Source organism: Monodon monoceros, unplaced genomic scaffold (assembly GCF_005190385.1).
Source record: "Monodon monoceros isolate NGI ecotype Baffin Bay Population unplaced genomic scaffold, NGI_Narwhal_1 Super_Scaffold_19, whole genome shotgun sequence".
NCBI lineage: Eukaryota > Metazoa > Chordata > Mammalia > Artiodactyla > Monodontidae > Monodon > Monodon monoceros.
The window spans coordinates 7,138,958-7,151,330 of NW_021703775.1; the positions used below are offsets into that span (position 1 = coordinate 7,138,958).

Here is a 12,373-nt window from a genome sequence, read left to right on the forward strand (position 1 = left end):
AACACAGGCAATGACCAGAAGCAAAAGGATCATGAGTTTTGTGACAAGACTTAGAGCCAGGGTCCCAGATTATAAAACCCAGGCAATGAAAACATGTCCCAGAATCCAGCTGGCTCTTTTAGAGAATCGGATGGATTTTTTGTTTATCCTAATATCCACAGTTGTGCTTGCCCTGTAGTTCATAAATGCAGCAAGAAGTACAAACCACCCTCCACCAGCTTAGAGGAAATCAAGGTGTTCAAAGGGGCCTTGAGCATCCTGTCCAGTCTTGTCAGAATCTTGTCAGGATTGTGTTGTTGGCAGGTAGGACGTGCAGTGGAAAAATCCTCAGTGGTATCTTGAAAATTACCCTACTAATGCTGGTTCAATACTGTTGCCAATTTTTCTCTGCTTTATGGGTAATATCACTACTTTTTGATATTTTTAATATCACAATATTTGCTAAATTTCACTTTTTATCACGGTCACCTCCTTACATATAGAAAAGCATGTCAAAGCTCTTTAATTCACTGTCAATGTTACAGGGGCTCCTGTGATGGGCATTTGTTTCTAAAGCATTTCAATGTCATGGACTATCTCCAAATCATCTACCTATCCTATCAGTATATTTACTTTTGTGATTTGGCAGATCTGGGAGAGGCACTGAATGGACACAGTTTTTGAGAAAAGCTTATAATTCAAGGGTAAATTTGAGTCTGATGACACTTTTAATTTTACTTTCTAAGTATGAATAATCTACATACACAATTAAATCAGAGTTATCCAAGGGAGTCTTCAGAAGGTCAGTGCAGGGTATACATAGTTCCCTGAGGCAAGCAATTATGGGCTGTTCCTTTGTGGGAGAGGGAAGGAGGTGGCTGGGTTTAGAGAGGGGCAGTGATGCGTGATGGAAAAGCACCAGTACTTCCTAGGTTAGGTGACTAGCTGAAAGATGCTGAGAGCTTACTGTCAATGGAAGAATCTATACAGCACAGCATGGGAAACCATTAAGATGAGTGGAGACCCTAGAACTAAACCAGCTGAAGTTTTCACACTTTTGTTGTCACTGCTGTGGTTCTTAGACAAGATGGATATATATATGTTTTGGCTACTGGAGCTAAAGAAAGACTGAAATAAGCAAAGGGCCTCTGGTGATTTCCATTTAACTGAAGCAGTTCCCTAGTGCCTGTTCAGATTTATAATAAAAGGAAAGGGGGTGGGGCAAGGGGAGGATCTGTGAATCCAGAACAATGGAGGAAACATTTGGAAGATAGTTTTATTGTACCAGTCTTTGTGTCCAAGGACTATGTTTCTTTTAACTTGAAAAACATATTCATTGAAAGATATTTAATAGACCTTACTTATATATAACTAACCTAGGAAGATCAACTCCTTTTTTAATTTGTCAGGATTGTTTTAACAGTAAGTTTGGTAGGGACTTCCCTGGTGGAGCAGTGGTTAAGAATCTGCCTGCCAACGCAGGGGACAGTTCGAGTCCTGGTCCCGGAAGATCCCACATGCCGCGGAGCAACTAAGCCCGTGCACCACAACTACTGAGCCTGCACTCTAGAGCCCGTGACCCACAACTACTGAGCACATGTGCCACAACTACTGAAGTCCGTGCGACTAGAGCCCGTGCTCCACAACAAGAGAAGCCACCGCAATGAGAAGCCCACACACCACAATGAAGAGTAGCCCCTGCTTGCCGCACCTGGAGAAAGGCCGCATGCAGCAACGAAGACCCAACGCAGCCAAAGTATAAATTAATTAATTAATTAAAAGAAAATAAGCTTGGTAGACAAAACTTCTCGCAATAGAATTGAAGTTTGGAGAACCTTTGGACAACCATTCCTATTGCCCTTACTTTTATGTGGTTAACAGCGAATCTTTATTTATGCCATCGAATGGCCACTTTAGAAAATCCACAGATAGTGCAGGCATAAAATTCATCCTAACAATTTTATTATTTTGAATCTAGGTATGATTTTGGGAAAGGCAAAATGAAGACTAGTTTTTATAGAAGAAAAGATATGTGATAAGTACCCCAAAATAGGAAATAATTTGATGAAAAATACCTTAGTTTACCCAAATTCTATTTTTACTTTTATTTTACATTATTCATGCACAGATTGTAGTAATTACTAATATACCTTTATATGCAAGTATTTAGGCATGTGTAAATATATTTAAGACATTTAAAGCTTATATTGAATACCTATAGATTTAAAACATAATTTATCAGTGTATTAAATACAAAATATACATATCACTAAATTTACCACGTTAATAAGCAGAAAATCATATCCATTATGTTAAATACATATTTGTATTTCTCTGTAATTACTGTGCCTGGTATAATTAACTGTTTATATTCTCTTGAAGTGATCAACTATTTTTTTTTTCTCCAGAAAATTAGAGAACAGAAAATGAATTGTTTGGCTATTTTTTTCTCCATGAGCACTCATTTCATATCATTTTAATAATTCTGAGGGAAAAAGAAACATAAATAATATTATTCAAAGGCATTTTCATCATTTGTTAATGGATTGCCATTCTGAGAAATAAGGGTAAAAGTTTTATTTAGTGACTAATGTTTTGTATCAGTTTCTTATTTAGAAACTGTCCAGACTTCCAGTTTTAATTAATTCATTGTTTACCAAGGTCTTAAAGCTGAGAAAAGCTTAAATGTATAAAACAGATTTTGACACATATACATAAAAAGAGAGCGACAGATGGTTTAGACAGTAACTTGGACCCTTGATATTTTTATCAAGCTGTGTGATCAAAAAGCCAGTACTTAATACTCCTCAAAGTAGAGAAAGGAAGGAGAGGATATTAAATATTCTCTATATTAAATAAAATGGTCTTTTTTTTTTTAAAGAAAAACAAGACAAATAATGTCTTCATGGAGGTTTCTTCACTTTTTGTTCTTTTTTGTTCTAAAGTACCTCCCAAACATACAATCTTGCTCGTGTCAAAAGCCCCCTAAAATGGCCAGTGCAATTCCAAATTGTCCTTGGTGAAACTGTGACAGAATGATAAGCATACTAGTTAGTACTGTTAACAAGAAAAGATGAATATAATATGTGTTTGGCCTGAAAGAGGCACCATTTAGATTGAGAAGACCTTGAGAACTGGAATGGCCCTTAAAAAGAGTGCTTGGGTAACTTTTGTCTCCCCTGAGCCTGACCAAAGGCCAATGGTCACCAAGGAGTGGCCAGAAAAACCTTCTGAAATAGAGCAATTCTCTGAGACACAAGGACAGGACAGAAGAAGTCCTTGTAAGGTTTGAAATGATGGGAGGCAAAGGAGTACCATTCTGGGGAATCCCCTGGGTGCAACTTAAGGATGGACTGACTGGGTTTGGCAGGTCGACTTTATAGAGGCCTCCCTGATCCTGTCCCCTGGTGGTCACACCTTTGTGGAATTCCCCTCTTCCTTGAGTGTGAGCTGGACCTGTGACTTGCTTCCAACCAATGGAATGCAACAGAGGAGACAGAATCTAGGCCACTGCATTTATATGATTACCTAAGAGGGTAGCACCCATCTTGCTAAAGTCTCTCACTCCAGTGTTGGTTTTAAAGAAGCAACTTGCCATGAATTTTATAACCACAAGGAGATGACTTCTGCCAACAAGCTGGGAGAGCTTGGAAGCAGATACCTGCCCTGTCAAGGATCTGAGGAGAACCCAGCTTTGGCTGATGCCTTTTTTGAAGCCTTGTGAGACCCTAAGCAGATTAGCGGGCTAAGCTGTGCCCAGAGTCCTGACCGAGAGAAACAGCAGGGTGATGAGCATGTGTGGTTTTAAGTGGCTGAGACTGTGGTAATATGTTACGTGACAACAGAAAACAAATGCTCTAGCCTATGCTCATCTCCCTACAGGCTTTTCCTCTTCTGGGCAATTTCATTTCTAAATATCCAACTTATCATTCAGATATTTTCCTCTAGTCATGAGCAGCAGAGGTTAAAATTACTTACCAAAGCTTTATTAGACTCTTTGGGTAAAAATTAACCAATGGTCTTTTCCCCATTTTAAACATTAATATTAGTCTAGTAAAAGAGGCAGAAAAACATTAGCAGGGGCTGCTTTTATCAATATTTATACAGCTGGCCTCAATCCAACTCCAGCAAGGACAGCTTCTGTTGAGGCATACAGGTCTCTCTCCAGTTAGACCCAGCCCTTCGAAGTTAGTGTCCTTCTGCTTTATATCCTCTCCAGGCCGTACATATACTGGATATTCAATAATTGTGGAATTGAAAGTGTGATTATCCTGAAGCTTATTCATTAATGATATCTGGCTTCACTTCACACAGCACTTCTACTTGATGCCAAAACTCTATGACAGGACAGATGCTGGGACCATAGGCAGTGAGTATGCCAATGTCACTGCTGCCTGAGTCAAATTTTACGAGACAAGGAAAATAAAGGGCAACTAGAATTCTGAGTCCTCAGCACCAACTTCAGTTAGCTGCCACAGAATTTCCCGGTACTGAACCTCTCTTAAAATTCTTACTTCTCCCCACCACTCCAGGTACCTGAAATAGAATAAAAGGAAATAAAACAACTTTCCCTAAATGATTTTTCCCTTCTCTTTTTTCTTTTAAATAGCAACGTCAACTGTTGGCAGAGGTTTCTAGGAATTCAAGGAACATCAATAAAGTTTAGGGCAAATGAGATTTATAATTAGAAAACAGATACTATTTTGGGTATTAAATTTAAGGATAAAATGAAGCCAAGTCCACATACGTATTTATAGACACCACAGCACAGAGCAGCCGGTCCAGCTGCACCCAGTGTCTAATGCTTCTGGCTGAATCTCTGTTCTCCAGGGGAACAGACTAAGCTCCTTTAGGGCAGGGACCACATTCTGGTCAGCTCTGGATTTCTCCAACATATAACACACTCTTCACTCAAAGGGCCACTCATAGAATGTGTTGAATTCAATTAAACGAGAAAACAATTTTTTTAAAAAGTTAACGACGATTGCTAAGGTGACATCTGAACCCACATGTTCAAACATTGCCATCCTTACCCATTTTCCAGTGAAACTACTGGAGGGAAAGGGGACAGAATTAAACCAATTAATAGCACTAAAACCTCCAAGCCTACACCAAGGAAGAATCACACCATGTTTAGCCAGTGAAAATGACTAGAATTTAAAACATATTTTAATGAGAACACTTTCTCACCATCTTGAAATAGAAATGACTTGCACTTTTTACTCTGAAGCCGCGAGGCCATCAGGACTTATTCACTTCCTGGTCCGTGGGGTTCTGAAGCCACCCCACCACCAGCTCTCCAGTGCTCTTGAGGCACGTGCTGGACATGTCCTCCTCTCTTGGGAGACCTTGTGGCAGCTTCAGGGGCTTGATTCTGTGACATAAGGGAATGCTTTTAGAGTTATACTAGGTAACACGTTTTAAGAAACTGCTGGAATAACAAACAACAAACCTTATCAAATGTTTAACCACTTTCAGTTTTGCATTCACCGAAGGGATATTCTTGTGAACTTGAGGAGTATGTGCCTACAAACAAAGGAAACAATGTTATGGATCAATTTCAAAAGCACAGATGGTCCCATGTTACAGGAAAAGGTTAAGGTGTAGGCTCATTCTGTCTAAATCGAACTTCCAGGTATATTACATGAAATCATACATTTAAACAAAAGTTTTACAAGTGGAAAATTTAAAGCAAATTTAAACAACACTAAAGATGACTAAAATAGTTACATACTTTTTGTAACCCAAGCATCTTTATTATATCTTTCTCCCAATATGGACGTCTTTTTGTACTTTTTATTCTGGTAACAATATGCAGTTTATGAGGCTGCTGTGGATCCCCACCATATTTTTCATGATCTTCAGGTGAAGGTTGAAAAACCTGGAAAGGAAGAATTATAAACGGTATATTTTCAATTTACACAGCTTCTATGTGCCTCCTTTATTTTTTTTTCCTTAAAAAAACTTCAAACAACTACATAATGATTTCATCCCTAATAGTTCTATAATCCTCACCCTCAAATTGAACATTTCTACCAGTCTGATTACTCAGATAGATGGAATCTAAGAATTTCATACTCTAAGAAAAATACCACACAGGCAAGGGTTTGTTTTGTTTTGCTTTTATTAAGAGAAAAGCAGGAGCAACCAGATGACACTAAAGAGTTCAAATGTCAAGAGAATATGTTGCATTATATGAGCTGGGCCTTGGGCTGCATCCCCTCCCCCATTCAAGTAGGGGGACAAACAAAAACTTACAATAACACATGAGTATTATAAAAAGTACGTATTCGCTGCAACCCCGAATAAGGATGTATGTACAACACTATTTGTAATACTGAAATTTTTTTTTTTTGTGGTACGCGGGCCTCTCACTGTTGTGGCCTCTCCCGTTGCGGAGCACAGGCTCTGGACGTGCAGGCTCAGCGGCCATGGCTCACGAGCCCAGCCGCTCCGCGGCACGTGGGATCTTCCCGGACCGGGGCACAAACCCGTGTCCCCTGCATCGGCAGGCGGACTCTCAACCACTGCGCCACCAGGGAAGCCCAATACTGAAAAATTTAAAGGCCACATCTATATTCCTCAAGAGAATAGCTAAATAAATTATGAGGCATACATTCTAAATAAAACTAAAAATAATATAACTAAATAAGATATGATGCAAATAAATTATGATGAATCCTACTGGCTATAAGGCTACCGTTAAAACAAATAAAGTTTACTATCTTTGTAAGTACTAACATTGAAGGATGGTCATAATATATTGAGCAAAAAAACCAAATTTCCACACCACTGTGTAACAGGATCTTGTATTTGTTTCATCTACACCATGATGAGTGTGTATATATGATATATTCTGTAACTACTAATTCTAAGAATATGATCCTAAATTCTATTTTTTCTTTTTCACATCTTTATTGGAGTATAATTGCTTTACAATGGTGTGTTAGTTTCTGCTTTATAAGAAAGTGAATCACCTATACATATACATATATCCCCATATCTCTTCCCTCTTGCGTCTCCCTCCCACCTTCCCTATCCCACCCATCTAGGTGGTCACAAGGCACTGAGCTGATCTCCCTGTGCTATGCAGCTGCTTCCCACTAGCTATCTATTTTACATTTGGTAGTGTATATATGTCCATGCCACTCACTTCATCTCAGCTTACCCCTTCCCATCTCCACATCTTCAAGTCCATTCTCTATGTCTGCGTAGTTATTCCTGTCCTGCCCCTAGGTTCTTCAAAACCTTTTTTCTTTTTAGATTCCATATATATGTGTTAGCATACGGTATTTGTTTATCTCTTTCTGACTTACTTCACTCTGCATGACAGTCTCTAGGTCCATCCACCTCACTACAAATAACTCAATTTTGTTTCTTTTTATGGCTGAGTAATATTCCATTGCATATATGTGCCACATCTTCTTTACCCATTCACCTATTGATGGATACTTAGGTTGTGTCAATGTCCTGGCTATTTTAAATAGAGCTGCAATGAACATTCTGGTACATGACTCTTTTTGCATTATGGTTTTCTCAGGTTATATGCCCAGTAGTGGGATTGCTGGACCATATGGTAATTCTATTTTTAGTTTTTTAAGGAACCTCCATACCGTTCTGCACAGTGACTGTATCAATTTACATTCCCACCAACAGCGCAAGATGGTTCCCTTTCCTCCACACCCTCTCCAGCATTTATTGTTTGTAGATTATTTGATGATGGCCATTCTGACTGGTGTGAGGTGATACCTCATTGTAGTTTTGATTTGCATTTCTCTAATGATTAGTGATGCTGAGCATTCTTTCATGTGTGTGTTGGCAATCTGTATATCTTCTCTGGTCGACTTAGGCCTTCTGCCCATTTTTGGATTGGATTGTTTTTTTGATATTGCGCTGCATGAGCTGCTTGTATATTTTGGAGATTAATCCTTTGTCAGCTGCTTCATTTGCAAGTATTTTCTCCCATTCTGAGGGCTGCCTTTTCATCTTGTTTATATTTTCCTTTGCTGTGCAAAAGCTTTTAAGTTTCATTAGGTCCTATTTGTTTAGTTTTGTTTTTATGTCCATTTCTCTAGGAGCTGGGTCAAAAAGGATCTTGCTGTGATTTATGTCATAGACTGTTCTATGTTTTCCTGTAAGAGTTTTATAGTGTCTAGCCTTACATTTAGGTGTTTAATCCATTTTGAGTTTATTTTTGTGTATGGTATTAGGGAGTATTCTAGTTTCATTCTTTTACATGTAGCTGTCCAGTTTTCCCAGCACCACTTATTGAAGAGGCAGTCTTTTCTCCATTGTATAGTCTCGCTTCCTTTATCAAAAATAAGGTGACCATATGTGTGTGGGTTTATCTCTGGGCTTTCTATCCTGTGCCGTTGATCTATATTTCTGTTTTTGTGCCAGTACCATATTGTCTTGATTACTGTAGCTTTGTAGTATAGTCTGAGGCCCAGGAGCCTGATTCCTCCAGCTCCGTTTTTCTTTCTCATGACTGCTTTGGCTACTTGGGGTCTTTTGTGTTTCCATACAACTTGTGAAATTTTTTGTTCTACTTCTGTGAAAAATGCCATTGGTAGTTTGATAGGGATTGCATTGAATCTGTAGATTCTGTTGAGTAGTACAGTCATTTTCACAATATTGATTCTTCCATTCCAAGAACATGGTATATCTCTCCATCTGTTTGTATCATCTTTAAATTCTTTCAACAGTGTCTTATAGTTTTCTGCGTACAGGTCTTTTGTCTCCTTAGGTAGGTTTATTCCATGGTATTTTATTCGTTTTGTTGCAATGGTAAATGGGGGTGTTTCCTTAATTTCTCTTTCTGATTTTTCATCATTAGTGTACAGGAATGCCAGAAATTTCTGTGCATTAATTTTGTATCCTGCTACTCCACCAAATTCATTGATTAGCTCTAGTAGTTTTCTGGTAGCATGTTTAGGATTCTCTATGTATAGTATCATGTCATCTGCAAACAGTGACAGCTTTACTTCTTTTACATTTGGATTCCTTTTATTTCTTTTTCTTCTCTGATTGCTGTGGCTAAAACTTCCAAAACTATGTTGAATAATAGTGGTGAGAGTGGACAACCTTGTCTTGTTCCTGATCTTAGGGGAAATGGTTTCAGTTTTTCACCACTGAGAACGATGTTGGCTGTGGGCTTGTCATATATGGCCTTTATTATGTTGAGGTAAGTTCCCTCTATGCCTACTTACTGGAGGCTTTTTATCATAAACGGGTGTTGAATTTTGTCAAAAGCTTTTTCTGCATCTATGGAAATGAGCATATGATCTTTATCCTTCAATTAGTTAATATGGTGTATCACACTGGTTGATTTACATATATTGAAGAATTCTTGCATTCCTGGGATAAACCCCACTTGATCATGGTGTATGATCCTTTTAATGTACTGTTGGATTCTGTTTGCTAGTATTTTGTTGAGGATTTTTGCATCTATGTTCATCAGTGATATTGGTCTTTAACTTTCTTTTTTTGTAGTATCTTTGTCTGGTTTTGGTATCAGGGTGATGGTGGCCTCATGGAATGAATTTGGGAATGTTCCTTCCTCCACAACTTTTGGAAGAGTTTGAGAAGGATAGATGTTAGCTCTTCTCTAAATGTTTGATAGAATTCGCCTGTGAAGCCATCTGGTCCTGGACTTTTGTTTGTTGGAAGATTTAATCACAGTTTCAATTTCATTACTTGTGGTTGGTCTGTTCATATTTTCTATTTCTTCCTGGTTCAGTCTTGGAAGGTTATACCTTGCTAAGAATTTGTCCATTTCTTCCAGGTTGTCCATTTTATTCGCATATAGTTGCTTGTAGCAATCTCTCATGATCCTTTGTATTTCTGCAGTGTCAGTTGTTACTTCTTTTTCATTTCTAATTCTGTTGATTTGAGTCTTCTCCCTTTTTTTCTTGATGAGTCTGGCTAATGGTTAATCAATTTTGTTTATCTTCTCAAAGAACCAGCTTTTAGTTTTACTGACATTTGCTACTGTTTCCTTCATTTCTTTTTCATTTATTTCTGATCTGATCTTTATGATTTCTTTTCTTCTGCTAACGTTGGGGTTTTTTTGTTCTTCTTTCTCTAATTGCTTTACGTGTAAGGTTAGGTTGTTTATTTGAGATGTTTCTTGTTTCTTGAGGTAGGATTGCACTGCTATAAACTTCCCTCTTAGAACCTCTTTTGCTGCATCCCATAGGTTTTGGGTCGTGTTTTCATTATCGTTTGTTTCTAGGTATTTTTTGATTTCCTCTTTAATTTCTTCAGTGATCTCTTGGTTATTAAGTAGTGTAATGTTTAGCCTCCAAGTGTTCGTATTTTTTAGATTTCTTCTTGTAATTGATATCTAGTCTCAAAGCTTTGTGGTTAGAAAAGATACTGATACAATTTCAATTTTCTTAAATTTACCAAGGCTTTATTTGTGACCCAATATACGATCTATCCTGGAGAATGTGCCATGAGCACTTGAGAAGAAAGTGTATTCTCTTGTTTTTGGATGGAATGTCCTATAAATATCAACTAAGTCCATCTTGTTTAATGTATCATTTAAAGCTTGTGTTTCCTTATTTATTTTCATTTTGGATGATCTGTCCATTGCTGAAAGTGGGGTGTTAAAGTCCCCTACTATGATTGTGTTACTGTCGATTTCCCCTTTTATGGCTGTTACTATTTGCTTTATGTATTGAGGTGCTCCTATGTTGGGTGCATAAATATTTACACTTGTTATATCTTCTTCTTGGATTCATCCGTTGATCATTATGTAGTGTTCTTCTTTGTCTCTTATAATAGTCTTTATTTTAAAGTCTATTTTGTCTGATATGAGAATTGCTACTCCAGCTTTCTTTTGATTTCCATTTGCATGGAATATCTTTGTCCATCCCCTCACTTTCAATCTGTATGTGTCCCTAGGTCTCAAGTGGGTCTCTTGTAGACAGCATATATAAAGGTCTTGTTTCTGTAACCATTCAGCCAGTCTGTGTCTTTTGGTTGGAGCATTTAATCCATTTATATTTAAGATAGTTATTGATATGTATGTTCCTATTCCCATTTTCTTAATTGTTTGGGGTTTGTTATTGTAAGTCTTTTTCTTTTCTTGTGTTTCCTGCCTAGAGAAGTTCCTTTAGCATTTGCTGTAAAGCTGGTTTGGTGGTGCTGAATTCTCTTAGCTTTTGCTTGTCTGTAAAGACTTTAATTTCTCTGTTGAATCTTAATGAGATCCTTGCTGGATAGAATAATTTTGGTTGTAGGTTTTTCCCTTTCATCACTTTAAATATGTCCTGCCAGTCCCTTCTGGCTTGCAGAGTTTCTGCTGAAAGATCAGCTGTTAACCTTATGGGGATTCCCTTGTATGTTATTTGTTGTTTTTCCCTTGCTGCTTTTTTTTTTCTTTGTATTTAATTTTTGATACTTTGATTAATTTGTGTCTTGACAGGTTTCTCCGTGGATTTATCCTGTATGGGACCCTCTGTGCTTCCTGGTGTTGATTGACTATTTCCTTTCCCATATTAGGGAAGTTTTCAACTATAATCTCTTCAAATATTTTCTCAGTCCCTTTCTTTTTCTCTTGTTCTTCTGGGACCCCTATAATTTGAATGTTGGTGAGTTTAATGTTGTCCCAGAGGTCTCTGAGACTGTCCTCAATTCTTTTCATCCTTTTTTCTTTATTCTGCTCTGCAGTAGTTATTTCCACTATTTTATCTTCGAGGTCACTTATCTGTTCTTCTGCCTCAGTTATTGTGCTATTGATTCCTTCTAGAGAATTTTTAATTTCATTTATTGTGCTGTTCATCTTGTTTGTTTGCTCTTTAGCTCTTCCAGGTCCTTGTTAAATGTTTCTTGTATTTTCTCTATTCTACTTCCAAGATTTTGGATCATCTTTACTATCATTACTGTGAATTCTTTTTCAGGCAGACTGCCTATTTCCTCTTCATTTGTTTGGTCTGGTGGGTTTTCACCTTGCTCCTTCATCTGCTGTGTGTTTCTCTGTCTTCTAATTTTGCTTAACTTACTGTGTTTGGGGTCTCCTTTTTGCAGGCTACAGGTTAGTAGTTCCCGTTGTTTTTGGTGTCTGCCCCCAGTGGCTAAGGTTGGTTCAGTGGGTTGTGTAGGCTTCCTGGTGGAGGGGACTGTTGCCTGTGTTCTGGTGGATGAGGCTGGATCTTGTCTTTCTGAAGGGCAGGACCATGTCTGGTGGTGTGTTTTGGGGTGTCTGTGACCTTATTATGATTTTAGGCAGCCTCTCTGCTAATGGGTGCAGTTGTGTTCCTGTCTTGCTAGTTATTTGGCATAGGGTGTCCAGCACTGTAGCTTGCTGGTCGTTGAGTGGAGCTGGGTGTTAGGTTTGAGACAGAGATCTCTGGGAGAGCTCTTGCCGCTTGATATTACATGGAGCCGG

At 38.2% G+C, this 12,373-nt stretch overlaps 1 protein-coding gene across 5 annotated transcripts in view; it reads right to left on the minus strand.

Moving 5' to 3' along the window:
* MRPL30 (mitochondrial ribosomal protein L30) overlaps positions 1 to 12,373 on the minus strand; it is a 42,522-nt gene that overhangs the window by 20,864 nt on the left and 9,285 nt on the right. For 3 of the 5 annotated variants that reach the window (XR_003795011.1, XR_003795010.1, XR_003795013.1), the window contains exons 4-6: positions 5,714 to 5,860; positions 5,432 to 5,505; positions 5,170 to 5,353 (exon numbers count right to left, since the gene is read on the minus strand). Coding sequence is in view for 1 of the 5 variants with exons in the window: in XM_029232789.1 (XP_029088622.1) it covers positions 5,221 to 5,353; positions 5,432 to 5,505; positions 5,714 to 5,860 (354 nt within the window). In the remaining 4 variants the exon portion in view is untranslated. Of the gene's footprint in view, positions 1 to 2,257; positions 4,516 to 5,111; positions 5,354 to 5,431; positions 5,506 to 5,713; positions 5,861 to 12,373 lie in introns of those variants that run through there. The other 2 variants (XR_003795012.1, XM_029232789.1) reach the window with 2 other exon arrangements.